The following is a 27798-nucleotide window of genomic DNA, read 5'->3' as shown; positions in this document are numbered from 1 at the left end:
TGCTGACTACACCCTTTGATTCTTCACCAACTTAGTAAAAGTCAAAGGCGCGATGAAAAAGAAACAATCCCGCGCTGGCAAAGAAAAATATTCTTCCCCTGCAAAAAGAAAAATATTCACACTGTGAAACGAAGCGGGTTTGCGTGGAGGAGGAAGACCCCGTCAACCGTCGAGCGCCACCCCGCCAACTGAAACCTGGGGCGAACCTCCCGTCCCCACTGGTCAGTGTGAGGGGTGCGCCCGGCCGGGATGCGAAGCGGGCGAGGGCTCCCCCAATCAACGGGCAGTGTGTTCCGCTGGGCGCTGGCTATATAGAAGGCGCGTCCCCCTCCGGCCGCTACGGTGGCCTCCCCCCTCCCTCCCCTAAAACCCACGCCGCGAGCCGCGGAGACGCCCGAGATGTTCGGCGGCGGCGGGCCTCCCGGCAACGGCGGCAGCGGCAGCGGCAACGGCAACCCTGGAATGGCTGCCCGCGGAAGAGGTGAGGTGCTTGCCCGTACGCGTCGTCCTTGCTGTTACCTTTTTCTCAGTTGTCCGTTCGTCTCCTCCGCAAAAGATGTTGCGGCCGGGTTCGTGTTCCCCTGTTCCGCGTCTCCGGGGATCGCCGGATGTCGGTCGATTTGGCTGGTGGGGTGGGCGGATTATTCCTATACGGGTCTTGGTTTCGCTCGATCGCGGTGAGCACTGACGAGGAGGGGAGGGAGGGGCTCGGTAATGCCGATTCGTCTGGGCGTTTGGTTCATCTGGCTGGGAGTTTTATGTAGATTAACCGGTTTCTCTCTGCTTGCCGAGTAGTGGGTTTTGGGCGATGATATCTAGCCAGTTACTACTGCCTTTCCTGGTATGCAATTGAACGCCGCCGGTATGTGCCTCCTCCGTCGTCTGCTCCAGTGACTAGAGGGGGTGGGGCCCCGGTGGTTTGGCTCCCGCCGTAGATAGGGTAGGCTTTGTCTGTAGGGCGGCGCTGCTTCTGACGGTGACCGCAGCGGTGCATCCAAGAATGATGCCCGACTCAAGTCTTGTCTTGCTGGCGTCCATGCCGGTGTCGATGAGCCGTGGGCTCAGTCTCCATCGACTCTTCGGGCCTGAGGGTTTAGGTCTTCGGCCGGTGGCTGTTGTCGCTCACATTGTTACCGGTGAGCCAGCGTGGATAGCAGTTTTAGATCTGGGCTTGAGGCTTGATGGCGCAGATCTGGGGCTTGAGGATTGATGGCGGCGGATCTGGCGCTTGAGGATTGATGGAAGATCTGGCGCTTGAGGATCTGGTGATTGACTATGATGATGTCGATGGCTGACGGTGGCTATGAGACTCATGGAGGGTGGGGATGATCCCAGGTCGACGCACCACATCGACAAAGCCCTTGCCGATGGCTGGCTTCGTCATCCGCTCACAACGACCTTCTGGGCTATTGCTTTCCTACGAGCCCGGCGCCGGTTAGCGGCGGCAATGGCAGTTTCAGGATTACGTAAGGACTCCTTTGTACTTTTCTTTTCCTGGGGAGGTTTTTCTGCAAAGTTCGGTGGACACGTGTTGTCGCCTGAACCGTCTAATGGTTTCCTATTAGTCCGGCGACGGTTAGCAGCTGCAATGGTAGTTGCTAGATTACCTAAGGAATATTTTTTTACCTTCCTTTTCTTGGAGAGGTTTTTTTGCGAAGTTCTATGGGCATGTGTTGTCTCTTAAGCCTTTTGGTCGGTTCTGAGTTTGTGCTGCGGTTACCCCCAAAAAAGATTATGTGTAAATAATCAACTGATCGTGGTATAGTGGTACTGCCTGGTTTGGGAAAACTACCACTGGACTTTGATTCTGTTTTTGCCCCATGCCGGGCAAAAACCTTCCCTGTCTTTTCTTTCGCCGCTCAAGTGATATGGAAATCTTAAAATATTTGATGCATTTACTAGTAAAATCATTGAATATTAATAGACCATCCGTGAAGCCCCTCTAGAGAAGTGCCACCACATGCAATTTGTGTTGTACTCCCTCCGTCTAGGTGTGTAAGTCATCTTACGGAAACCAAATAATCCCAAAACACTTAGGCGCGGTACATTAACTCTCGTCTCGTTTCTTATTTCGTGACATATCAACCAATAAGAGATGTGGGTCATTCATGCTTTAAATGACTTGAGACTACCAAACACGACATGCAGTGGTTAGTTCATTGCATGCTATGTTATTAATTAGCAAAATAACATTAATTTATCTCGTTTTTCCCTCCACTTTGGTCACGGTGCACAACCTAAGATGACTTACACACCTAGACGGAGGGAGTACTGGTTATCAGGTCTCAAACAAAAAAGAGCGCCGCATAATCTTCTCTTTTCTGTAAATTAAGCTATGCATATTAATTTGGTCTCCTGAAAATTAACGGCGTAGGCCTTCTCTTTCTAAGTTTAGTGTGTGAGCAAAGTTTTATTTTCTTGAAAAGTTTGACCAAGACAAGTTAGAGTCTTTTTCTGGCGTAGACCACAGTATTGGGGTTAGTATAAGGGTGATACCTGACTCTCTTCGTTACTACAAGAAATCATCTTTTATTTAAGAAATTACATCGATAGCACCACTCTATGTGCCATATTGTACACTATTACGTTGGCTTTGCTAAGCTCAACTCGAAGAAAAGATTCTTCTCATACCACATCATTAATTTATCAGTTATGCAATATTTATATTTGTTGCGATTAATGTACCTGTTGGCATTTGTACCTTATTTGGCGTTTTTACTTTATATGCTACTGAGAAAAAACAAAAACTGTGTTATTGACACATCTGGAAGATAAATGGAAACCGGAAGGTATTTATTAGCAATGAGATTGGGTGATGCAGAGTCCTGCTGCTTCCCTCAAAAAAAGATTGGGTGATATAGTTATATATTTTCTTATAAAATTATTAAATTAAAATAAGTATGTTTTTGCAGCAAACTAGGCAAAATACAGAGTCTGCCATCTTAAATTTCGCAAAAACCATGGTGTAAGTGCTTGTTTTAGTAGTCATGGTCTCAGTTGATATTTAGCTTTGTTTTGGCACGCGTTGATATAAAATTAATCCACAAATGAGCATAAGAATATGGTTGCTATTCAGTTACCACTCCATCGAATGTTTACACCATTTTCTACATGTAAGTCCAGAGATCAATTCCTGTACCAGGTTCCTATAGTAAAACTTTGATTTACAATTAAGTTTTCCACACTTTTTGAATTGTTGTTCTGAAAAATATGTATCGATTGTTCTATCTAATCATGATTGCATAATCATGTCCTACATCCAGGGGAGGTTTGGAAGAAGAAATCAGGCCAGGCACCTGGGAGGGGACAATGGCCACCATCAGTCTCCTCCTCAAATGCTTCACATACTACAGCATGGCAAGCTTGCAATGGCAGTGGAGGATCTTCACTTCCTTTGAGGAACTATGGAACTCAACCTTCTGATCGTAGGCCTGCTGCCGGAGACAATCGGGGGCCATCATCACAAACATATCTGAGAGAAAATCCAGTTGTGTGGCCAGCTCTGGCAAATGGTTCGCAGTTGTCATCCAGGTCTCATCCATATGGCCCTGAAAGTAATAAGGACGATGTTCCTTCATCTAGTTTTGACCCTGAGGACAGTTCTGAAGTTGAGGATTTGTCAGATGATGACATTGATGATGATATGAGCGAGGAGACTGATTCTGATGAAAGTGAAAAAAGTTTCGAGACTCGAAAAAAGAATAAATGGTTCAAGAAATTCTTTGAACTCATTGATACTTTAAATGAGGAGCAAATACATGATCAGACTAGGCCATGGCATTGTCCGGCATGCCAAAATGGACCTGGGGCAATTGATTGGTTCAATGGGCTACAATCTTTAGTGAGACATGCTAGAACGAAGGGCTCTAGAAGGGTTAAGCTCCACAGAGAATTTGCCACATTGCTAGAACAGGAGTTAGGAACTACGCTGCTACCACCTGGTGAGCAATTTGGGAAATGGGAAGGATTGCGAGGAAGCACTGATCGCGAGATTGTATGGCCACCAATGGTTATTGTCATGAACACTTTACTGGAACAAGATAATGATGACAAGGTGATGTATTTTCTTCCTTCTGGTCATGAACCTCTTCCACATCAAATACAAATATGTCTTTCTACTGTGTTGATATGGTAGAGTTGGTGAATCCGTTGCACTTTCATGTATGTGCCTTATGGTACACTATTACGTTGGCTTTGCTTAGCCCGACTCGTAGAAAAGATTCTTCGCATACCACATCATTAATTTATCAAGTATACAAATTTACATATTCATTTATTTATATTTGTTGCTGTTAATGTACTTGTTGGCATTTGTACCATATTTGGCATTTTCACTTTATCTGCTACTGAGCAAAAACAGAAACTGTGTTATTGACACATCCGTAAGCTAAATGGAAACTGGAAGGTACTTATTAGCCTCATATGTGCTATCCTAATTTAGCAATGAGATTGGGTGATACAATTATATATTTTCTTATAAAATTATTAAATTAAAATAAGTATGTTTTTGCACCAAAATAGGCAAAATACAGATAAGGGTCCGTTGTCTTAAATTTTGCAAAAACCATGGTGTCAGTGCTTGTTTTAGTAGTTATGGTCTCAGTTGGTATTTAGCTTTGTTTTGGCACGCGTCGGTATAAAATTAATCCACAAATGAGCACAAGAATATGGTTGTTGTTCAGTTACCACTCCATCGAATGTTTACACCATTTTCTACATGTAAGTCAAGAGATCAATTCCTGTACCAGGTTCCTATAGAACATCTCTTTAATAATTATGTTTTCGACATCATTTTCTACATGTATTTAACTTTGATTACAATTATGTTTTCCACACTTTTTGAATTGTTGTCCCGAAAAATATGTTGGTTGCACTTTAATAGAACATCTCTTTAATAATCTTTCAATGATCAGCGATGATGATTATTGTATTCTGACATTGCTATACTTTGATGCTCTCTAGTGGTTAGGCATGGGCAATGAAGAGCTTCTAGAATATTTCCATGAATACGATGCAATCAAAGCACGACATGCCTATGGTCCAGGTGGGCACCGTGGCATGAGTGTGTTAATATTTGAAAGCTCTGCCGTGGGTTATATGGAGGCTGAACGTCTGCATAAGCACTTCGTCGGTGAAAGAACAGACAGGGAAGCATGGCAAGCTCCGTCTGAGCGTCGGTTCTTACCTGGTGGAAAAAGACTCTTATATGGTTTCTTAGCCAACAAAGAAGATATGGAGATTTTCAATAAGCACCACCCAGGTATACTGTTTAACTTCTTTTCATGCATTTAATGCTTTTGCTTCCATACGATCGCTCAGTTATATGGTAAATACCTGTTTGATGCTGAAATTTTGTAGCCTTAAATTCTCTGCCACCAATGATAATTGCTGCAGATGCAACATGATACACCTGTCAAGCTGCATATTTCTCTGTTCTTTCCTGCATTGACATCTTAACTTTATGAAGGAACTTGACATTTTTATTTATGTTTCGCAATTGACAATACTTGGACCTCATCCGAACTTCAGAACGTGTATTTGAAGCAGAATACACCCGATCTGTTAAGTTTTCCGATGTATTCGATTACTAACTTTTGGGGCTTGGTAGCATTTGCATTATGATCGTGTGATTGTTCAGATGGCATGTTTTCTTCATTATATTAGTAGTAGAAGCCAATATGCAACGGGTAGCTTGGGATAATTTGGAGAAGAGGGATAGATCCCTGACCCTCTCTGTTCACCTATGTATTTGCAGTTTTTTGTCTGATCATGGCATCCTTTGTTGTTTGTTCATATAATATGCATAGATTCTGCATCTATGTGGCAATTCATAGCTCATCTGTATCATTTTTGTGTGTATACTATATATGGATACCTTCTCTAATGGCAAGGGCCTGGTCACATTATATTAGTAAAAGCTATTAGTAACAAGAAGCCAATTACATCCGTAAGAAGAAACAAAGGCAGCTTTATTCTGTTTATTATGAAGACGTGGCCTGCAAGTTCAATACACACTGAAGCACTGTAAAAAAATGTATCACCCACACAATCTGTTATGCATCTACTGAACATGACCTTCAATACTAGCTGATGCTCTTAGCAGATACTCCCTCAGTAAACTAATATAAGAGCATTTAGATCACTACTTAGTGATCTAATGGCTCTTATATTTCTTCACGGAGGCAGTACATTGCCTATTGTACTATACTTTTAACATAAGTGCTTTATTATATTTTCAGGAAAAAGTTGCCTGAAATACGATATGAGATCTTATAATGAAATGGTAGTGGTAGGTATGAAACAAATGAGTCTAGACAATCAGCGACTGAATCATATGAAGAACAGGGTGGTGAAGACAGAGAAGCACTCTAAAGCTGTAGAAGAATCGCTTGGTGTCGTCACTCAGAAATGTCGAGAGACTAGTGAAGAGAATAAGGTGCTCATGCGTCGGATTAAAGAGAAGCACTTGGAGCATGAGGAAGAGGTAATGGTTTCTCAACGGTTACACCAGTATATATGACTGAGTGCAGATTTTCTTATCTCTACGGGTGTATACAACAGTATTAATTAATTTAAAGTTTGCATTATTTATGTCTCGGCACTATGCAGCATTAAACTGTCCGTGTTAAAGCAATCCATATTTAGGTCGAACTAATACATGTATATGCATGTCAGCCATTGAGTATTAGTGGTTGAGTGATAGTTACATCTAAGCAATATTGACCTTGTTCTGAATTTGACTTTATTAAGGTGTCAAATGTGGATGCGCCGCAATGAAAGTTATGAAAACATGCAAATCTCAAAACACGAAAATATGGATATAGCAAATATATTTCTCATATATATAATTTTGTGAACCTGCATATGAACATTAAACATACCATTTATTTCCAAACTCTATGCATGCCAATGACTTGAAATAAGATAGGCATGCCCAACATTAGATTGAAACTTCCTGGTGGTTCCAATTTTTTTCTATGCAATACAGATTTTTTCCAATTTGTCTTGTGTTGCTCTTTTCCTTGTTACGATTTCATCGCCTTTTTTCACCTTGTGTTTCCTACACTTTGCAGATGACGTCCCAGGAGAAGTTTGTCGATGACCAGATAGAAAACCTTTACAACGCCATGGAGGAGAAAGAAAGTGAATATGAGGAGAGACTGCAGGAGGAGCGTGCAAAGGCTAGACAGTATGATGTGGATTCGGGGACTACCGAAAATCGCAGGCTTAGGTGCGTAACTGGTACTTGACTGGATGATTCTATTTTGTCGGTCTGCGTCACAAAATATGACCGAGTCCATGATTCCTCTTGGGGTGTAAATTTTTTTTTGATGGAACACCCGTATTCCATTTTTGACACGGCAAGATCAATCTTTTTTTTAGGATATAATCTTCAAATGTGTGTTTGTGGATAGAATTCTCCTGATCAATATGCCATGTATTACTGGCTTCTCGTACCCATCTCAAAATAGCGAAACGCTATCGTTTTTAATCCATCTTACCCTCTGCAGGAAGGAGGAAGTGCAGCGTTTCATAGATTGCCAGGCTAAGGGCGTGGAGGAGTTTATGTCCAAAAGGGACGAACTGTTAAAGGCACACGAGAAGAGGAAGGTGCAGCTCAAGAGAGAGTATATGGAGAAGGAGGTGGAGCTCGAGAAGGAGCTCGATGCCGCTCTCACGGTTCTGATGGAGAAGCACGAGCCAGACACCTTCAAGGCTTCTAGCTCCAGCTTGTGAAGATCGCCATACAATTTCAGCTCAGAGCATTTTAGGCCCGACTAGGAGACCTGGACCTATGTGGGTGTCTTGTGGCCAATATCATGAAACTTAAACATGCAGGAATGTCAAGGTCTGTAGCGTGTGCTACCAACATGTAATGACCGCGTCGAAACCTTAAATTTGTTGGGATTATGTTGTTACTTGCTCCGTCGAAACCTTAAATGTGTATGTATTATGCTGTCATCTTGCTCTGCTTCCACCCTCTGCTTCAAAATCAAATCCACCCCCCTCCCCCCCCTCTCATTTTCTAACTAACCTCTCGCCAAGAGTTTCTTGTAATTCCGTTAGAGAAAAAAAAATTGGCACAGGACTAAAAATCATACATATGTGCCACTATGCCCAGTCCATGAACGCCACTTTCTAAGACTGCTGCCTGAACGAGAGTTCATTCTAGCCAAGGCCAGACCTTGACTTTTCACCCTGAAGAACACAAGGCCATGATGGTGGGTCGTTGGAGCTTCACAACAACACCTCCAAGGGAACGACATCAAAAACATCGTCACCGACTATCATTGGAGTCGAAGTTGGGGTTTCACCTTGAACTCCCTCTCTCGCTGACAGTGCGGCCGGCCAAGCCGACCAATCAACACTACTCAAGCTTCTGGACACTTGTATGCCGCCAAACATGTCGTTGCTATCGTCCACGGTCCACCATGCTTGCATGACAGGAGACACCTCGAGCCACCGTCCACGCCGACATCGAGATCAAGAGCGCCGTTGCGCCTCCTCATGCTTGGAGTCCCGCTCCTGTGCACAAACACGACACCAAGTCAGCGTGAAGCCTATTGTGAGATCAACCGGATCTATGCCCAGTGTCTCCCGCCACATAAGCTGCAAAACCAAATCACATTAGCTGCTACAATACCACCACGAGACCAGATTCACAAGCCCAGCCATGCATGCCGGCGAGCCGACCACCGCCGCCAACAAAAGAGAATGCCCCGTAGTGGAGGCCAGTGGCAGCGACGATAAGAGGGCAAGGAGGAGTCTAGTGGAGGCGACACTAGGGTTTCCACCTGGTGTTGCATGGGAGAGAGACACAAGGGGGAGGGTGCTTTGGTTGTGTTCAAATACAGCTCTCTCTCTGTATATATGTCTTAGGAGCCAAGTTAAACATATACCAAATGTAATCTCTTGTACCCGTCTTGCATATATATAAGCACGTACGAGTCCCTACTACTGGATACATCAAACTCTTTACCTAATTTCACAAGGTGAAAATACTGACACTTCCGTACTGCATACGACATGTCACAGAAACAATGATGAGCTAACAACACTAACGTCTAATTCCAACACAAGAATCACACCTCCGGTAACAAATTCGAGATATGGACAAAGAATATGCGCACACAAATACATTAGCACAAAGATGAAAAGACCAAAGAATAACATCGTACTTACAAAGATACCCACATGTAACACACTGCTCGGGAGAACATATTCGTGAGAATCACACGTTGCTCTTGATGGCAGAGCTGTAGCCCGTGCGGTCGTCATAGAACTTGGACCATAGCATTACACCACCGTACTTTGGAGAGCCCTTGATGAGCGGCAGCACACGCGAAGTGAGCTCTCCGGCAGGGACGAACCCCGTGGCCGCCGCGTCCTTGGAGGCCGGCAGCCCCAGGAAGATCTTCCCGGCCGGCACTGACTCCCACTTCTTCCACGCGTCCATGAAGTCCCCCTGTCCCGCACTGAACTGGCATTCCTCGTTGTTGTAGAACTGCACCCACACGTAGTCGAACAGCCCCGTGCTGATCGCACCGCCGTCCCATTCATCCGGGAACGGGCACTGCGGTGCCGCGCTCAGCAATACGGTCTTGCCTCCGTTCTTTCCCAAATTCTTCAGGTCAGTGGCGAGATCGTTCCAGAACTTGGCGCTGCCTTGCTCGATGTCAAAGTCAATGCCGTCGAGCGCGACGTCGCCGAGGGGACCGGACGAGGATGCACTGCCCAGGTAGTTGTTCCAGAGGTACAAGGCAACTTGCCGTGCATCGCCGGGAGAAGAGAGGCCATAACTACCATCGCCGCCGCCGATGGAGAGCAGGACTTTAACGCCGCGGCTCTGGCACGCTTTGATGTCCTTGCTCTGGCCTCTGCATCCACCGGAGGAAGGGTCGCAGTGGCTGGCAAGGTCGAGCTGCGGAGTTTGGCCCTTGCCGAATTTCGGGAGAAAAGCGAGGATGACAAACTCGTAGTTTCCGGACGCGCACGTCTCGGCCAGCGACGCCTCGCCGTCGTTCTGGCCCCAGTACACAGCGATGCTGCCGGCATGGCAGGTGGCAAGGAGTGCCACGAAGAGGGTGGCAGTGAGCTGGAAAGGGGTGAGAGAACGGCTCGCCATTGCTGGGATCAATCGGCGCGTGGCTGTGCAAGTAGCCTAGCCTAGTACAGAAACGTTGGAGACTAGTGAGGAGACGCGCTCTGTGTTTTGCCTTGTCATTGCTATGGCGCATGTTTGGATTTTATAGTGTCCTGACGGAGCGTCATGGACGCTTTTTTAGTGGCTTTCGTGCCGTCTCACGTCCGCTTCTGCATCTGAATTTAATTACCTACGGTAGTGGAGTGGTTACGGTTAAGTAAAGGTGAGGGTAGAAAAGTTCCGTTTGCGGTGGGTTGTTTCCTTGCTTAATTTACTCGGACAGATTAGTGAAACTGATTGCGTTCAAATCGCAAACGCTGCACCGTACTCAACCGAAACTCCTCTGTTTCCTGTCCCGGCATAGTGCCGGACAGAACGTATACGCAGCTTGAAGCACCCTCGACAGCTTTGTAAAAGAAAGAGTAAAATGCATTGTCGGTCGGCCGTCACCGTACTTTGTTGAAAGTTCACTTTGGTCATCGTACTCAAGAATACGATTAATATAGTCAATATATATGCCTTTCATTGATTATACTCAGTGGCCATATAATCACTGAAAGGCGTATATAGTGACCGTAGTGAGCTTTCGACACAGATATGATGACTAGATGCATTTTACTCTAAAAAAATTGAACTTGAGGCAAAAGATTTGCCTCGATGCAGCAAATAAGAAAGAAATTGACATAATACACCATGCAGAAATAAATTAGAAGAAAAGACTTTTTCCTCCGAAAATATGGCCCAAGCATCGATGACATGTTTTTTTCGCATTCTTCTTTCATGTACCATGTGTGCCCTAGCCAATCTTTAATCATGTGTCAAATTCTCAATGCCTAGCAGCATTCGAAAAGGAGTCTGGCCACCCATTTTTTGTCATTCTTTTGCATAAGGAGCAAAGACAACAAATACAGGTCACCTTCGTTCGAGCCAATCGGCCATCCAAACACGATTTTTGGATGATTAACACAGGGAAACAATTTCCCAAATCTACGAAGGATGTCATTCGTACAAGTCGAGGTTGCTCTAAAAATTGCACATTGTAGGATGAGGCCGTAGAGTATTAACAAGAAGGAGAAAGCTCCAAAAGAAAAGAGCCACATGTATCTGTATTTAGTTGATTTTTTTTTGCGAGGCAACATTTAGTTAAGCAAGATGATACCCCGACACGTTGTTGTGAGAATGTTTTGCAATATTTCAATGTGATTTGATTGTATTGAACATGAAAATTTGGAGTAATAGTATGAGCACTAAACTAAAGATACGTATGATTTATTGTGTCTGATTGTTGTATAGTTGTAAAAATATGTATTAAATATAAATGGCATAATAGAATGACAATTATCATGCATGTTTGCATGTTGAGTAAACTTTTTTTCTATGCATGGTTGCACGTTAAGGTATGTATTTTCTCATGCATATTGCCTGCTGAGGTGACATGTTTGAATGTCAAGGGAAATAGGCTAGCGAAGACCGAAGACTAGCTATTTAGATATAAAAGATTTGGAAGTCGATGACCCAAATCTTCAAAAATTCCTCAATATGATGCCCCAGAAGCCTTCGGTCTAGTCATTTTGATGGACCTATGCATTTCCTTAAAGCACATTATTAACTCACTAGTTTTCCCCTCTTTTTTTTGCAGATGGCATAGATTGGTGGAGTGATATCTTAAAGTCAATGCCCATTAGCCCACCCACACCCCAAAAGTAAGCTCCCCCTTCCATCCATTTTTACGGTCATTTAGGTGTAGAAGGGTTCCATGTCAGCATCGTCTGAAGGGTTTCCATTCGATTTTGAAGGTAGTTATGTCATTCGAACATGTGCTCAACATATTAGTGCACATTGTGGAACCAATCAGGATTTAGGTAAGCTAGACTAATGTAAAAAGAGTTTTCTACCACGTAAACCAATAATATCATTCTATTATAGACCACAAGATTACCACTAGATGCGCAGACCCAGTAGAAGTAGAGATGATGACTAGCGTCGGTGTTGCGTCCTCTGGTTTCCCTCTGGTTGTTTGTCCTAGCATCACAAAAGTGATGCCTAAAATTATCACGTGTATGAGGTGGAACATAACATGGCAGATTGCTAAATTCAATCACAAGACTTGGGTGTGGAGTTGGTGACACCTGGAGTTTCCCAAATCCCTTATCAACCAATCAATCAAGTAGCTCTTAACCAATCCATACTTCTCCATTTATATAGATCATCTTACATGCGCCGCAACACCCATAACCCAATGGAAAACGCTTGAAATCAGCCGGCAGAGTTAACGCACGCGTTGACAGTCTTCGCGACCGTCCGATCAGTGCATGATCGTGCGGTGTACAACACCCCTCCCTGTCGCACATGTGGTTTGCAACATCGGCCTTGTTGCAAACAACGGAGCACAACACATGGCATGTTGCAGACCGACCAATCCATCTGCCTACTTGTTGCTTCGCCCCATCCACAACCACCGCCAAGTCAGGGAGATGTGCCCCCCGATGGTCGATCTCCGGCGACCACCAGTGAGGTCGCCCGGCCCCACCACACGCCTCCTCTCCTCCTTGTCAGGGCCATTGGAGCCGCCCCTTCCTCGACCCTTCAGTCGAGCCCCGCCTGTAGTTCGTCGACGCTCGAGCACCTCCATGTCGGATCTCCACCGCCAAATGCCTCCCCGCCACTCGATCAACTGATCCGGCGAGATCCTACACGCTGGCGCAGAGCGCCGCCAACCTTGTTATCGTACTGTCACGCAGGCAGCAGCCACAACCACCGCGTCGGTGATCTGCGCTCTCCCTTCTCGTCCCGGTCGTGGACCGTCTTCAGCCCGCCACAGGAAAAAGGTTAGGGAAGGTGATGTTTCTACAACATGAGCTATGTTGCTACTTTTTTTGCAACAAGGGTATTGTTGCAGGAATATAGAGAAGAAACCGAAGATACTATTGCAATTTTTTGCAACAAGGGTCTTGTTACAGGAATATTTTGCAACAAAGGCCTTGTTGTAGGAAAGTAGATAAGCGGAACGATCTGGAAAATAGAAAAAAAGAAACGATCAGACGACTTGTGATTCGGTCGATCTTTTAAAAAGATCAGCTGGCTAGCACGGCCCTAACCCAACATGACTTCATTCACTTATCTACTCAGATCGAATCAAAGTGGGGGTTGTCCCCTTAAGTGTGTGTCCCCATATGTTCTTGATCAGTTACACATGTCATGAGCAGCCTATGTAAACTCAATCGACCCTCGAGTACCTAGTTAGGCCCGAGTACACTACTCGAACTCTGACTTAATCTAAATTCGACCATAGTTGGTAGTGGCCCCTAGCAGGATGTGCCAACCCACAAAGTGTTCACAACCTCTCGCAATGTGTCATATGCTGCCTCGGGATATATGTTGCCGAACCCACTGTGAGTATTTGGAATCCTTGTCAAGCAGCTCAACATCGCTCGGTCTCATGATATAGATTCCTTGATAAGGTTAGCACTTAAAGTTGGTTACACAGCCATGCATCTTTTTAGTCTAGACAATCAAGAGGCCCTAGAGTCATCTCTCCAAGTCGAAGGGAAAAATCCTATCTTGGTCGGCCATGCCTCGCGGAATGCTTGGCAGCAAGCTCTAAAGTCACCTTTATGACTATCTAGTTACGAACAAGTGTTGATAGACCCTAAGAAGGTCTATTCACATCCCGAGAATGTATGATGACCTCAGGTGTAGATCATGGCATAACACAATACTTTAGACCAACACAAATGACAATTCACACTACATCCCAAAATAGGTATGTCTCACTCTATGTTCTACCAACGCGAGTCTTATTATCATATTGGTATCACATATACTCATGACCTATGAAACAAGGTCATATCCTCAATGGCTAGCGATTGTTATCATAACATCATACAACAAAGAGTTTCACAAAAGATAAAGTATTCACCAACCTATATCAAGATGATATTGAAGTACAATATTAGTAAATCATGGATACATGGGAACAAAATCATCTCTATAATAGCCTCTAGATTATATGCCCAACCGAACATGTGACTTAAGGCCAAGGTTTGATAAATAAAGATGAGGCAACCCATTTTGTCTATGCTATGCAAATAACTTTCTCATATGGTAAAACGACCACTCATGTTCTCTTATATTACACACATCTATAATTTTTGTTGTTTGAATAATGTTTTGGCCTTTGTTGGCTAGTTCAGTTGTATTGTAAACTTTGTACTCCAGAAATTTTTGAAAATAAATCTGGCTGGTTGTTCTCCCTTCATCATCCCATGAAATATTAGAGTCTCTTTTGTCTCTTGAGATATGCAAATGACTTGTTGATGTCCTGCCAGTGCACAAGAATAATCGAATCACAATTCCAGGGAAGTATCTTCCAAAAAGTTATTCTTCTTCAAATGAATAATAACTTTCTTGTAGTTCTAGCCACTATTGAGAAAAGGGGCTTTAGTCCGGGTTGGCAATGGCCTTTAGTTCCGGGTCACCAACCGGGACAACTAAACTAGGACTAAAGGCCCCCACTCTTTAGTCCCGGTTGGCCACAACCTGGAACTAAAGTCCCTCCACGTGGCCGCGAGCGCGTGCTGGGGCTGGAGGATCTTTAGTCCTCGTTGGTGACACCAACCGGGACTAAGGGCCCTCCACGTGGTTGCGAATTAGCGCCGGGGGCTGGAGGACCTGCTCAGGACTGACCAGAGGGTTCCCGGGGACATATTGCCATGCTACATCAGCCACGGGGACTTCCTTGGTGCCCAGGAGTTGATCAACACTGATACCAAAGTCTCTAGTAGCGCCGGTTACCTTATCGGTAATCACCTTCAGCGGGGGGATCGATTGCATTACCTGTTCTCCGAGCTGGGGAACTATTTTCCCGCTTTTATTACTACTTCTACGTCTCGACTGCTGCATTTGTTCCTCATATGACTTCCTAATAGAGCGGTCATAGTCTGATGGACTACTCTCCACATGTGCCGGGGTCGCTCAAGAAAGTCCACAAAGTGCTTTACGATTTTCGTAGGTATTATCTCCTTTGGCGGTGGGGGCGGTTTTGGTGCAAAATGGGACTTCCCTACGGAAACCACGACCACTCTAGTTTCCCCATCAGTCATATCGTAAGCTAACTTCTTTTTGGCAGGGGGCTCGTTGTTGGCTTTCTTCTTTCATGCTTTCTTCCGCTTTTGGCCCTACTGCTGGGACATAGGAGGTGGAGTCGGCTGACGCGGCGTAGATCGATATGGTGGACTCACGCTGGGGCCCCTCTCGAGGTGGGGTGGACTTAGAGGTGTATTGCTACTCGGAGGAGTCGGTGGCCTTGACGCCGAGTTTGGAAACACGATGCATTCCTTTCTCCATACAATGACACCATGTATGACTTCTGCCAGTGTATGCTCCCCTTCACCTCCAGGAATGTCAAGCTCTAGTGAGTCATATCCCGGCAGAACTTCATCCACCCCGACACGAGCATACCCAGCTGGAATCGGATTGCCATGGATGGTTGCTTTAGGTGCATTTGGTAAAGCAAAGCCGGCCGCCACCTTCATGGATATGTTCTTCATTTTTTGGTGTAGCTCACAATTTGTCCTCTCTTTAACATCATCCATGGGGTAGAGAGCTAGCAGTGCATCATTGGCCCGACCCCCGTGGAACCCACGCTGCTTTTCCGCATAGATGGGATGGTACTATCCAATGTTGGATTTGCTTGCTCCTGTCGTGTAGACGCCATTTGCTGGCTAATTCCGTGCAGTTGCTCCTGCTGCCGCTTTAAAATGTGTTCCAACTCCTCGTTCTTTGTTTCTACCTTCTGAAGCCGCTCTGCATCCTGCTTCTTTTTTCTCTGACAGCTTATATAAGTGTCGGGCAATTCGTTATCCTTTGGAAGCATCTTCTTTATCATTTTCAACAACTTTTCAAATCCCTTATCAGATACACCATTCTCTGCCTTCCATTGCAGCAATTCCAGTGTGGTACCCAGCTTTTTCTTGTCATCTTCGCAATTTGGGTACAACAATTTTTTGTGATCCTCTAACATGCGCTCCAACTCCAAATCTCTCCTTTTCACTTTCGCAGTTTCTCTTTGCATCAGCAATGGCCTGACCAAGATCATCAGCGGGCTCATCTGATGCCTCTTCTTCAGCTTCCCCCATTGTAGTACCATCGTATTCAGGGAACATAGGATAGTTGTCATCATTCTCTTCTTCTTCATTGTCTTCCATTATAACCCCTCTTTCTCCGTGCTTGGTCCAACAGTTATAGCCGGACATGAAACCGGACTGAAGCAGGTGGCTGTGAAGGATTTTTGAGGTAGATTAATCCTTATCATTCTTACAGACACCACATGGACAACACATAAAACCATTCCGCTTGTTTGCCCCAGCCACACGCGGACAATTATGCACGCCATTAATGAACTCGGGAGAGCGTCGGTCATCGTACATCCATTGCCGGCTCATCTTCATTACACAACATCGAAGTGATCAAATTAATACAAGTTCATCACATTAAAACCAAAGTAGAGTAGTGACCAAATGTTATTACTGCAAAAATATATACATAAAGTTCATACATACTTCTCATAAAACATCATACAACTATCTAGCTAAAGCATTTAAATGCAACAACAGATGCAATCAAAATCGCAACTAAGGTAATAATTGATCCAACATCATAATGATACCAAGCCTCTTTATTAATGGCATATTTTCTAATCTTTCTAATCTTCAAGCGCACTGCATCCATCTTGATCTTGTGATCATCGACGACATTGGCAACATACAACTCCAATTTCATCTTCTCTTCTGCAATTCTTTTCAAAAAAATAATTCAAATAATCATTTTCTTTTTCAACTAAATTTAACTTCTCGACAAGAGGGTCGGTTGCAATTTCCGGTTCACATACCTCCTAGATGAAAATACCTATGTCAACTTGATGGGCATAATTGTCATAAACACGAAATAAAACAAATAGTTATAAAAGATAATATACCGCATCCGAATCATAAACCGGACGAGGGCCGACGTGGACGGATATCAAAACCATGGCACTATATATAACAAACAATCATACAAGTAAGAAAATTATACAAATAACTATATAAATCATACAAATAAGATTTTTTTTACAAAAAAGATAAGAACAAGAGGCTCAACAAGGTGGTGCCGGCGACGGGACGGCGTGGGCGATCGACGGCGGTGAGGACGGGGACGAGAAGGCACTAAGTAAACCACACCTACACATATGCAAACTAAGAAGTTAATTTGAGCTCAAATTGCATATAAATCAAATAAACTCCCACATAATTACTCCCAAACTAAAACCCATAAATCACTATACTATAGAGCATGAAACGAGCTAAACTAGCAATGAGAGATGAAAGGATGAAGTTGCTAAACTTTTAGAACCCTTGGATAGATGGGGTGCCTCCAATCTTGACAAATCTTGGCAAAAATGGAGGATGAACTCGAGCTTGGGGAAGGAAACAGAGAGGAGAGAAAGCTTGGACTCGGGCTGGACGAAGCAGCTTTATATAGGGATATCTTTTGTCCCGGTTGGTGATACCAACTGGGACTAAAGGTGCTCGCAGGGGCCCCAACCTGCCGCAACCCCTTTAGTCCCGGTTGGTATCACCAACCGGGACTGGAGGTCTCATTTGAACTGGGACTAATCCTAGACGTGCCCCCGTCCGCTTCTAACCGTTGAAACCAGGACTAATGCTCACATTACTTCCGGGCCCAAACCCAGCCGGGACTAGTGCTCCGGATGAAAGGTCAATTTTCTACTAGTGAGTTCTAGTTCTAGCTCTAGTCCTAGTCCTAGTTCAACATCATCTATAAAATTTCTTCTAGTTGCAAGATGGCGAAAGTCATTATTCTTAAAAGTCGAGGAGTCATGTTGTCGGTTAATTGTATTCAAACCGAGGGACCAATATTGAACTAGAACCACAGTTGATTCACCAAATATTGTACACTTACTTTTCTATAGAATCAACAGCAGTGTAGTGCATGATGTAAATTATGGAGTTCAAAGTTTGATGTAATATGAGACTTGGTTCAAAGAAAATATACTGTGTTTTTATTCATATATTTACATATGGTAGTATATGTTGCCATCTCAAACAATTAACACATGATCCTACGTATGATACATGACACAAGACACACAATAATAACAACTCAGCCAAACAAAACACACTAGAGAGACTATCACACATCGCTCTTGATGGCGGAGCTGTAGCCTGTGTGGTCATCATAGAACTTGGACCACAGCAAGACACCACCGTACTTTGAAGAGTCCTTGATGAGCGGCAGCACACGCGAAGTGAGCTCGCCGGCAGGGATGAACCCCGTGCCCGCCGCGTCCTTGGAGGCCGGAAGCCCCAAGAAGATCTTCCCAGCCGGCACTGACTCCCACTTCTTCCACGCGTCCATGAATGCCCCCCTTCCCGCACTGAACTGGCATTCTTCGTTGTTGTAGAATTGCACCCCGTGCTGATCGCACCGCCGTCCCATTCGCCCGGGAATGGGCACTGCGGTGCCGTGCTCAGCAATACGGTTTTGCCTCCGTTCTTTCCCAAATTCTTTAGGTCAGTGGCGAGATCGTTCCAGAACTTGGCGCTGCCTTGCTCGATGTCAAAGTTGATGCCGTCGAGCACGACGTCGCCCAGGGGAACGGACGAGGATGCACCGCCCAGGTAGTTGTTCCAGAGGTACAAGGCAACCTGCCGTGCGTCGCCAGGAGAAGAGAGGCCATAACTACCATCGCCGCCGCCGATGGAGAGCAGGACTTTAACGCCACGACCCTGACACGATTTGATGTCCTTGCTCTGCCCTCTGCACCCACCGGAGGAAGGGTCGCAGTGGTTGGCAAGGTCGAGCTGCGGCGTTTGGCCCTTGCCGAATTTCGGGAGAAAAGCAAGGATGACGAACTCGTAGTTCCCGGAGGTGCACGTCTCGGCCAGCGACGCCTCGCCGTCGTTCTGGCCCCAGTACACGGCGATGCTGCCGGCGTGGCACGTGGCAAGGAGTGCTAGGAAGAGGGTGGTGGTGAGCTGGAAGGGAGTGAGAGAACGGCTCGCCATTGCTGGGATCAACCGGTGCGTGCCTGTACAGGAAACGGTGGAGACTAGTGAGGAGACGTGCTCTGTGTTTTGCTTTGTGGTGGCTATGGCGCATGTTTGGATTTTATAGTGTCTTGACGGAGCGTCATGGACGCTTTTTTAGTGGCTTTCGTGCCGTCTCACGTCCGCTTCTGCATCTGAATTTAATTACCTATGGTAGTAGAATGGTTACGGTTAAGTAAAGTTGAGGGTAGAAAAATTCCGTCTGCGGTGGGTTGTTTCCTTGCTTAATTTACTCGGACAGATTAGTGAAACGGGCTGCGTTCAAATCGCAAACGCTGCACCGTACTGAACCGAAACTCCTATGTTTCCTGTCCCGACAGAGTGCCGGACAGAACGTATACGTAGCTTCAAGCACCCTGTAAAATGCATCGGCGGTCGGCGGTCACCGTACTTTGTCCAAAGTTTACTTTGGTCATCATACTCAAGAATACGGTCAATATAGTCAATATATACGGTTAACATAGTCAATATATATGTCTTTTGGTGATTATACTCAGTGACCATATAATCACTAAAAGGCGTATATAGCGACCATAGTGAGCTTTCGACACAAATATGATGATCCGATGCATTTTACTCTAAAAAAATGAACTTGAGGCGAAAGATTTGCCTCGATGCGGCAAATAAGAAAGAAATTGACATAGTACATCATGCGGAAATAAATTAGAAGAAAAGACTTTTTCCTCCGATAAATATGGCCCAAGCATCGATGACATGTTTTTTCGCATTCTTCTTTCATGTACCATGTGTGCCCTTTTTCGATAAAGGGCGATGTTATTATTAACTTAAAATCTTGTATCAAGCGAATATAAAGTATAATGAGTAACATCCGGTCTCTGCATAATTAAGATGTACACAACCATTCTCAGACAGTCCGACATAAGAAAAAAACAACATATTGGCACCAGTAAAGTCGTAGAAGTCCAACACTATGCCTATGTCTAAGGAGGTGGTGGACCGATCTGGAAATTATGCTGCCACCCATGCATGTTGGGTGAAAATATCCCTAGCCACCTGCTCCAGCCGCATACACACCATCTTGAATAACGGTTGGTACTCCGTTCGATGTAGCATAGACCACGTACGGAACTAGTGCGTACAACAAAAAATTACCTGCAAAGGAGTAGAGTTTTTGCCATTGAAAATCAAATCATTTCTACATAGCCACATCGACCATAATAAGGCATACGCTCCCACCCTTGTTAGTGTTCTGAACCTATTTGGAATACCTTCCAACTAGTGACCAAAAATATTGGCAACACTTATGGGCGGATACAAATTTGACGCTAGTTGGATGACTGACTGATACGTCTCCAACGTATATAATTTTTGATTATTCCATGCTATTATATTATCTATTTTGGATGTTTTATATGCATTAGTATGCTATTTTATATTATTTTGGGGACTAACCTATTAACCTAGAGCCCAGTGCCAGTTCATGTTTTTCTCCTGTTTTTGAGTTTCGCAGAAAAGGAATACCAAAAAGAGTCCAAACGGAATGAAACCTTCGTGATGATTTTTCTTAGACCAGAAGACAACCAGGAGACTTGGAGATGAAGTCGGAGGAGCCACGAGGCGGCCACAAGGACGGAGGGCGTGCCCAGGGGGGTAGGGCGTGCCCCCCACCCTTGTGCCCCCTCCCCCCGCCCCCCCCCCCCTGAGCCTCCTGATCTAATTCTTTCACCTATATATTCCCATATATCCCCAAACCACCAGAGGCATCTGCGAAAACACTTTTTCACCGCCGCAACCTTCTGTACCCGTGAGATCCCATCTAGGAACCTTTTCCGGCACCTTGCCGGAGGGGGATTCGATCACGAAGGGCTTCTACATCAACTCTATTGCCCTTCCGATGAAGCGTGAGTAGTTTACCACAGACCTACGGGTCCATAGCTAGTAGCTAGATGGCTTCTTCTCTCTCTTTGATTCTCAATACCATGTTCTCCTCGATGTTCTTTGAGATCTATTCGATGTAATACTTTTTGCGGTGTGTTTGCCGAGATCCGATGAATTGTGGATTTATGATCAGCTTATCTATGAATATTATTTGAATCTTCTCTGAATTCTTTTATGCATGATTTGATATCTTTGTAATTATATTCGAACTATCGGTTTGGTTTGGACAACTAGATTGGTTTTTCTTGCAATGGGAGAAGTGCTTAGCTTTGGGTTCAATCTTGCGGTGTCCTTTCCTAGTGACAGTAGGGTCAGCAAGGCACATATTGTATTGTTGCCATCGAGGATAAAAAGATGAGGTTTTCATCATATTGCTTGAGTTAATTCCTCTACATCATGTCATCTTACTTAATACGTTACTCCATTCTTTATGAACTTAATACTCTAGATGCATGCTGGATAGCGGTCGATGTGTGGAGTAATAGTAGTAGATGCAGAATCGTTTCGGTCTACTTGACACGGACGTGATGCCTATATTCATGATCATTGCCTTAGATATCGTCATAACTTTGCACTTTTCTATTAATTGCTCGGCAGTAATTTGTTCGCCCACCATATTATTTGCTATCTTGAGAGAAGCCTCTATTTTCCATCATATAAATTTCCGATCTATTATTTTGGAATCTTTTATTTTCCGATCTATAAACCAAAAATACCAAAAATATTTACTTTATCATTTATCTATCTTTATCAGATCTCACTTTTGCAAGTAACCGTGAAGGGATTGACAACCCCTTTATCGCGTTGGGTGCAAGTTGTTTGATTGTTTGTGCAGGTATTTGGTGATTTGTGCGTTATCTCCTACTGGATTGATACCTTGGTTCTAAAACTGAGGAAAAAAAATACTTATCTCTACTTTGCTGCATCACCCTTTCCTCTTCAAGGGAAAAACCAACGCAAGCTCAAGAAGTAGCACTGACCGTGTAGAACGCGCAAACTTGCACCGGAAAAGGAGGTGTTTAATTATCTCATCGTGAGTACAAAAGATGCACTTCTTGCTTCCTTACCAGTTGCGATGGGCGAGGTTGCCTTTCGTTAGCACAACTCCCCTTCGAAGATACCACATGAAAATCTTAACTTTTAGTGGAATCTTCGACTTCCAAAATTTCATGTTGTTATCCGCTGGGACCTTTGACTGCATGAGCGCATGGTACATAGAGTCAACTGTGAAGGACCCAGATGTAGTGAGGTTCCAGTGGAAAACATCCCGCCATTGTATCAGGTTAATCGAAACCAAACGGGATAACAATTTTGCCATGACATAAAACGGGGGCCAATTAAATCCCGCCTGAAAGAAATATTCGGTGGGAAAGAATTGAGCACATGCGCAAGAGCATCGTTCTTATGACGAACAATGCGGTACAAAGATGGGTATTCGGCGGGAAAAAACTGAGCATATAAGCACAAGTGTGCCCTAGCCAATCTTTAGTCATGTGCCAAATTCTCAATGCCTAAAGGGATTCGAAAAAGGAGGTTGGCCACCATTTTCTGACATTCTTTTGCATAAGGAGCAAAGGCAACAAATACAGGTACCTTCGTTCGAGCCAATCGGCCATCCAAACACGATTTTTGGATGATTAACACATGGAAACAATTTCGCAAATCTACGAAGGGTGTCATTCATACAAGTCGAGGTTGCTCTGAAAATTATACATTGTAGGATGAGGCCGTAGAATATTGACAAGAAGGAGAAAGCTCCAAAAGAATAGAGTCACATGTGTCTGTATTTAGTTGTTTTTTTTTTGTGATGCAACATTTAGTTAAGCAAGATGATACCCCGACGCGTTGTTGTGAGAATGTTTTGCAATATTTCAATGTGATTTGATTGTATTGAACATGAATATTTGGAGTAATAGTATGAGTACTAAACTAAAGATACATATGATTTATTGTGTCTGATTGTTGTATAGTTGTAAAAATATGTATTAAATATAAATGGCATAATATAATGACAATTATCATGCATGTTTGCATGTTGAGTAGACTTTTTTTCTATGCATCATTGCACGTTCAGGTGCGTATTCTCTCATGCATATTGCCTGCTGAGGGTGACATGTTTGAATGTCGAGAGAAATAGGGCAGCGAAGACAGAAGACTAGCTATTTAGATATAAAAGATTTGAAAGGCGATGATCCAAATCTTCACAATTTCTTCAATATGTTGCCCAAGAAGCCTTCGGTCTAGTCTTTTTGATGGACCTATGCATTTCCTTAAAGCACATTATTAACTCACTAGTTTCCCCCTCTCTTTTTTTGCAGATGGCATAGATTGGTGGAGCGATATCTTAAAGTCAACGCCCATTAGCCCAGCCACATCCCAAAAGTAAGCTCCCCCTTCCATCCATTTTTATGGTCATTTAGGTGTAGAAGGGTTCCACGTCAGCATCATCTCAAGGGTTTCCATTTGATTTGAAGGTAGTTTTGTCATTCGAACATGTGCTCAACATATTAGTGCACATTGTGGAACCAATCGGGATTCAGGTAAGCTAGACTAATGTAAAAAAGATTTTTCTACCACGTAAACCAATAATATCATCCTATTATATACCACAAGATTACCACTAGATGCAGACCCAGCAGAAGTAGAGATGATGACTAGCGTCGGTGTTGTGTCCTCGTGGTGTCCCTTGTGTTGTTTGTCCTAGCATCATAGAAGTGATGCCTACAAGTTATTCATGTGTATGAGGCGGAACATAACATCGCAGATTGCTAGATTCGATAACAAGACTTGGGTGTGGAGTTGGTGATAGCCGGAGTTTCCCAAATCCCTTATCAGACAATCAATCAAGAAGCTCTTAACCAATCCATACTTCTCCATTTATATAGATCTTCTTAGATGGGCCGCCAAACATATAACCTAACGGAAAACACTTCAAATCAGCCGGCAGATTTATCGGGCTCGTCGACATTCTCCGATTAGTGTCTGATCGTGCGGCGTACAACACCCTTCCCTATCGCACATGTTTTTTTTGCAACATCGGCCTTGTTGCAAACAGTGGAGCGCAACACATGGCGTGTTGCAGACCGACCAATCCAGCTGCCTACTTGTTGCTTCGCCCCATCCACAACCACTGCCAAGTCAGGGAGATGCGCCCCACGATGGCCAATCTCAGGCGACCACCGGCGACGTCGCCCGACCCCACCACGCGCCTCCTCTCCTCCTTGTCAACGTCGCCGGAGCCGTCCCTTCCTCGACCCTTTAGTCGATCCCCGTCTGTAGGTCGTCTTCACTCGAGCGCCTCCATGTCAGGGCTCCACCGCCAAACGCCTCCCCGCCACTAGATCGACTAATCCGGCAAGATCCAACACACCAGCGCAGAGCGCCCCAACCTTGTTATCGTCATGTCACGCCGGCAGCGGCCACAACCACTGTGTCGTTCATCTATGCTCTCCCTTCTCGGTCGGGTCGCGGACCGTCTCTAGCCCGCCACGGGAAAAAGGTTAGGAAAGGTGACATTTATACAACATGAGCTATGTTGCAACTTTTTTTGCAACAAGGCTATTGTTGCAGGAATACAGAGAAGAAACCGAAGATGCTATTACAATTTTTTGTAATAAGGGTCTTATTACAAGAATATTTTGCAACAAAGGCCTTGTTGTAGGAAAGTAGCTAAGCGAAACGATCGGGAAAATAGATGAAAAGAATCGATCGGATGGCTCGTGATCCGGCCGATCTTTTAAAAAGATCAGCTGGCTAGCACGACCCTAACCCAACATGACTTCATTCACTTATCTACTCAGATCGAATCAGAGTGGGGGTTGCCCCCTTAAGTGTGTGAACCCATATGTTCTTGATCAGTTACCCATGTCATCAGCGGCCTACGTGAACTCAATCGACCCTCGAGTACCTAGTCAGGCTCAAGTACACTACTCGAACTCTGACTTACTCTAACATGGACAATAATTGGTAGTGGCCCCTAGAAGGATGTGCCAACTCACAAGTGCTCACAAAGTCATGTAGAAGAACCTCACAATGTGTCATATGCTGCCTCAAGATATATGTTGCCGAACCCACTGTGAGTATTTAGAATCCTTGTCGAGCGGCTCAACATCTCCGGAACTCATGATATAGATTCCTCGATAAGGTTAGCACTTAAACTTGGCTACACAGCCATGCATCATTTTAGTCTAGCCAATCGAGAGGCCCAAGAGTCATCTCTCTGAGGGAAAAATCCTATCTTAGTCGGCCATGCCTTGCGGAATGCTTGGCAGCAAGCTCTAAAATCACCTTTATGACTATTCAGGTACGAACAAGTGTTGATAGACCCTAAGAAGGCCTATTCAGTATTCACATCCCAAGAATGTATGGTGACCTCAGGTGTAGATCATGGCATATACACTATACTTTAGACCAACAAATGACAAAATTCGCACTACATCTCAAAATAGGTATGTCACACACTATGTTCTACCAACGCAAGTCTTATTATCATACTGATATCACATATACTCGCGACCTACGAACAAGGTCATCAACAAATGATATGCTAATCTTCGAATATGTGCGCTCATATCCTCAATGGCTAGGAATTGTTATCATAACATCATACTAAAAAGAATTTCACAAAAACTAAAGTATTCACCAACCTATGTCAAGATGATATTGAAGGACAATATTAGTAAATCATGGACACATGGGAGCATAATCATCACCATAATTGCCTCTAGATCATATTCCCAACCGAACATGTGACGTAAGGCCAAGGTTTGATAAATGAAGATGAGGCAACCTATTTTTTCTATGCTATGCAAATAACTTTCTCATATGGTAAAACAAACCACTCATGTTCTCTTATGTTATGTACCTCTGTAAAAAAATGTTGTTTCAATAGTGTTTTGGCCTTTGTTGGCTAGTTCAGTTGTATTGTAAACTTTCTGCTCCGGAAATATTGGAAAATAAATCTGGCCGGTTGTTCTCCCTTCATCGTCCCACAAAATATTAGAGTCTCTTTTGTCTCTTGAGATATGCAAATGACTTGTTGATGTCCTGCAAGTGCACAGGAATAATTGGATCAAAATTCAAGGGAGTATTTTCCAAAAACTTATTATTTGTAAAAAGGAATAATCACTTTCTTCCAGATCTGTTCTAGCTCTAGTCCTAGTTCAGCATCATCTATAAAATTTCTTCTAGTTGCTAGATGGCGAAAGTTATTATTCTTAAAAAGTCGACAAGTCATGTGGTCGATTAATGGTATTCAAACTGACCAATATTGAACTAGAACCACAGTTGATTGACCAGATATTGTACACTTACTTTTCTATAGAATCAAAAGCAGTGCAGTGCATAATGAAAAATATGGAGTTCAAAATTTGATGTAATATGGGACTTGGCTCAAAGAAACTATACAGTGTTTTTATTCATATATTCACATATGGCAATATCAGATGTCATCTCAAACAATTAACACATGATCCTATGATACATAATAGAAGACACACAATAATAACAACTCAACCAAACCAAATAGACTAGAGAGAACTATCACACATCGCTCTTGATGGCAGAGCTATAGCCGGTTTGGTCATCATAGAACTTGGACCATAGCATGACACCACCGTACTTTGAAGAGCCCTTGATGAGTGGCAGCACACGCGAAGTGAGCTCGCTGGCAGGGACGAACCCCGTGCCCGCCGCGTCCTTGGAGGCCGGAAGCCCCAAGAAGATCTTCCCCGCCGGTACTGACTCCCACTTCTTCCACGCGTCCATGAATGCCCCCCGCCCCGCACTGAACTGGCATTCTTCGTTGTTGTAGAACTGCACCCACACGTAGTCGAACAACCCTGTGCTGATCGCACCGCCGTCCCATTCATCCGGGAACGGGCACTGTGGTGCCGCGCTCAGCAGTACGGTCTTGCCTCCGTTCTTTCCCAAATTCTTCAGGTCAGTGGCGAGATCGTTCCAGAACTTGGCGCTGCCTTGCTCGATGTCAAAGTCAATGCCGTCGAGCGCGACGTCGCCGAGGGGACCGGACGAGGATGCACTGCCCAGGTAGTTGTTCCAGAGGTACAAGGCAACTTGCCGTGCATCGCCGGGAGAAGAGAGGCCATAACTACCATCGCCGCCGCCGATGGAGAGCAGGACTTTAACGCCGCGGCCCTGGCACGCTTTGATGTCCTTGCTCTGGCCTCTGCATCCACCGGAGGAAGGGTCGCAGTGGCTGGCTAGGTCGAGCTGCGGCGTTTGGCCCTTGCCGAATTTCGGGAGAAAAGCGAGGATGACGAACTCGTAGTTCCCGGACGCACACGTCTCGGCTAGCGACGCCTCGCCGTCGTTTTGGCCCCAATACACGGCTATGCTGCCGGCGTGGCATGTGGCGAGGAGTGCCACGAAGAGTGTGGCAGTGAGCTGGAAAGGGGTGAGAGAACGGCTCGCCATTGCTGGGATCAATCGGCGCCTGTGCAAGTAGCCTAGCCTAGTACAGGAAACGGTGGAGACTAGTGAGGAGTAGACGTGCTCTGTGTTTTGAGTTGTGATGGCTATTGCGTATGTTTGGATTTTATAGTGGTTTGGGAGCGTCAGTGATACTTTTTTACTGGCTTTCGTGCCGTCTCACGCCCGCTTCTGCGTCTGAATTTAATTACCTAG

At 44.6% G+C, this 27798-nt stretch overlaps 3 protein-coding genes and 1 pseudogene across 3 annotated transcripts; 1 reads left to right on the top strand and 3 right to left on the bottom strand.

Annotated features, from left to right (window-relative positions):
* The first annotated feature begins 258 nt into the window (after window positions 1-258).
* LOC123075015 (protein SUPPRESSOR OF GENE SILENCING 3 homolog) lies at window positions 259-7962 on the top strand. Its single transcript, XM_044497710.1, has 6 exons — window positions 259-481; window positions 3264-4054; window positions 4963-5260; window positions 6240-6484; window positions 7074-7231; window positions 7512-7962. The coding sequence occupies exons 1-6, from the start codon at window positions 400-402 to the stop codon at window positions 7735-7737; spliced, it is 1800 nt and encodes a 599-aa protein (XP_044353645.1). The 5' UTR covers window positions 259-399; the 3' UTR covers window positions 7738-7962.
* A 1270-nt stretch (window positions 7963-9232) lies between these two features.
* Window positions 9233-10126, bottom strand: LOC123075014 (acidic endochitinase-like). Its single transcript, XM_044497709.1, has one exon. It carries the CDS (start codon window positions 10124-10126, stop codon window positions 9233-9235), a length of 894 nt encoding a protein of 297 aa, XP_044353644.1.
* An 8211-nt stretch (window positions 10127-18337) lies between these two features.
* On the bottom strand, window positions 18338-19212 carry LOC123075013 (acidic endochitinase-like; annotated as a pseudogene).
* A 7482-nt stretch (window positions 19213-26694) lies between these two features.
* LOC123075012 (acidic endochitinase-like) lies at window positions 26695-27588 on the bottom strand. Its single transcript, XM_044497708.1, has one exon. The coding sequence runs from the start codon at window positions 27586-27588 to the stop codon at window positions 26695-26697; it is 894 nt and encodes a 297-aa protein (XP_044353643.1).
* Between the last annotated feature and the right edge of the window lie 210 nt (window positions 27589-27798).

The sequence above is a fragment of the Triticum aestivum genome, chromosome 3D (assembly GCF_018294505.1).
Source record: "Triticum aestivum cultivar Chinese Spring chromosome 3D, IWGSC CS RefSeq v2.1, whole genome shotgun sequence".
NCBI lineage: Eukaryota > Viridiplantae > Streptophyta > Magnoliopsida > Poales > Poaceae > Triticum > Triticum aestivum.
This window is presented reverse-complemented; position numbering and strand designations above follow the sequence as displayed.

What these genes read in the sequence shown, in the direction of transcription:
- LOC123075015 (XM_044497710.1), top strand. Translation starts at nt 400, where the DNA reads ATGTTCGGCGGCGGCGGGCCTCCCGGCAACGGCGGCAGCGGCAGCGGC. An exon ending in TTTCAATAAGCACCACCCAG is followed by an intron (nt 5,261 to 6,239) that starts GTATACTGTTTA and finishes TTATATTTTCAG; the next exon opens with GAAAAAGTTGCCTGAAATAC. An exon ending in ACCGAAAATCGCAGGCTTAG is followed by an intron (nt 7,232 to 7,511) that starts GTGCGTAACTGG and finishes TACCCTCTGCAG; the next exon opens with GAAGGAGGAAGTGCAGCGTT.
- LOC123075014 (XM_044497709.1), bottom strand. Translation starts at nt 10,126, where the DNA reads ATGGCGAGCCGTTCTCTCACCCCTTTCCAGCTCACTGCCACCCTCTTC.
- LOC123075012 (XM_044497708.1), bottom strand. Translation starts at nt 27,588, where the DNA reads ATGGCGAGCCGTTCTCTCACCCCTTTCCAGCTCACTGCCACACTCTTC.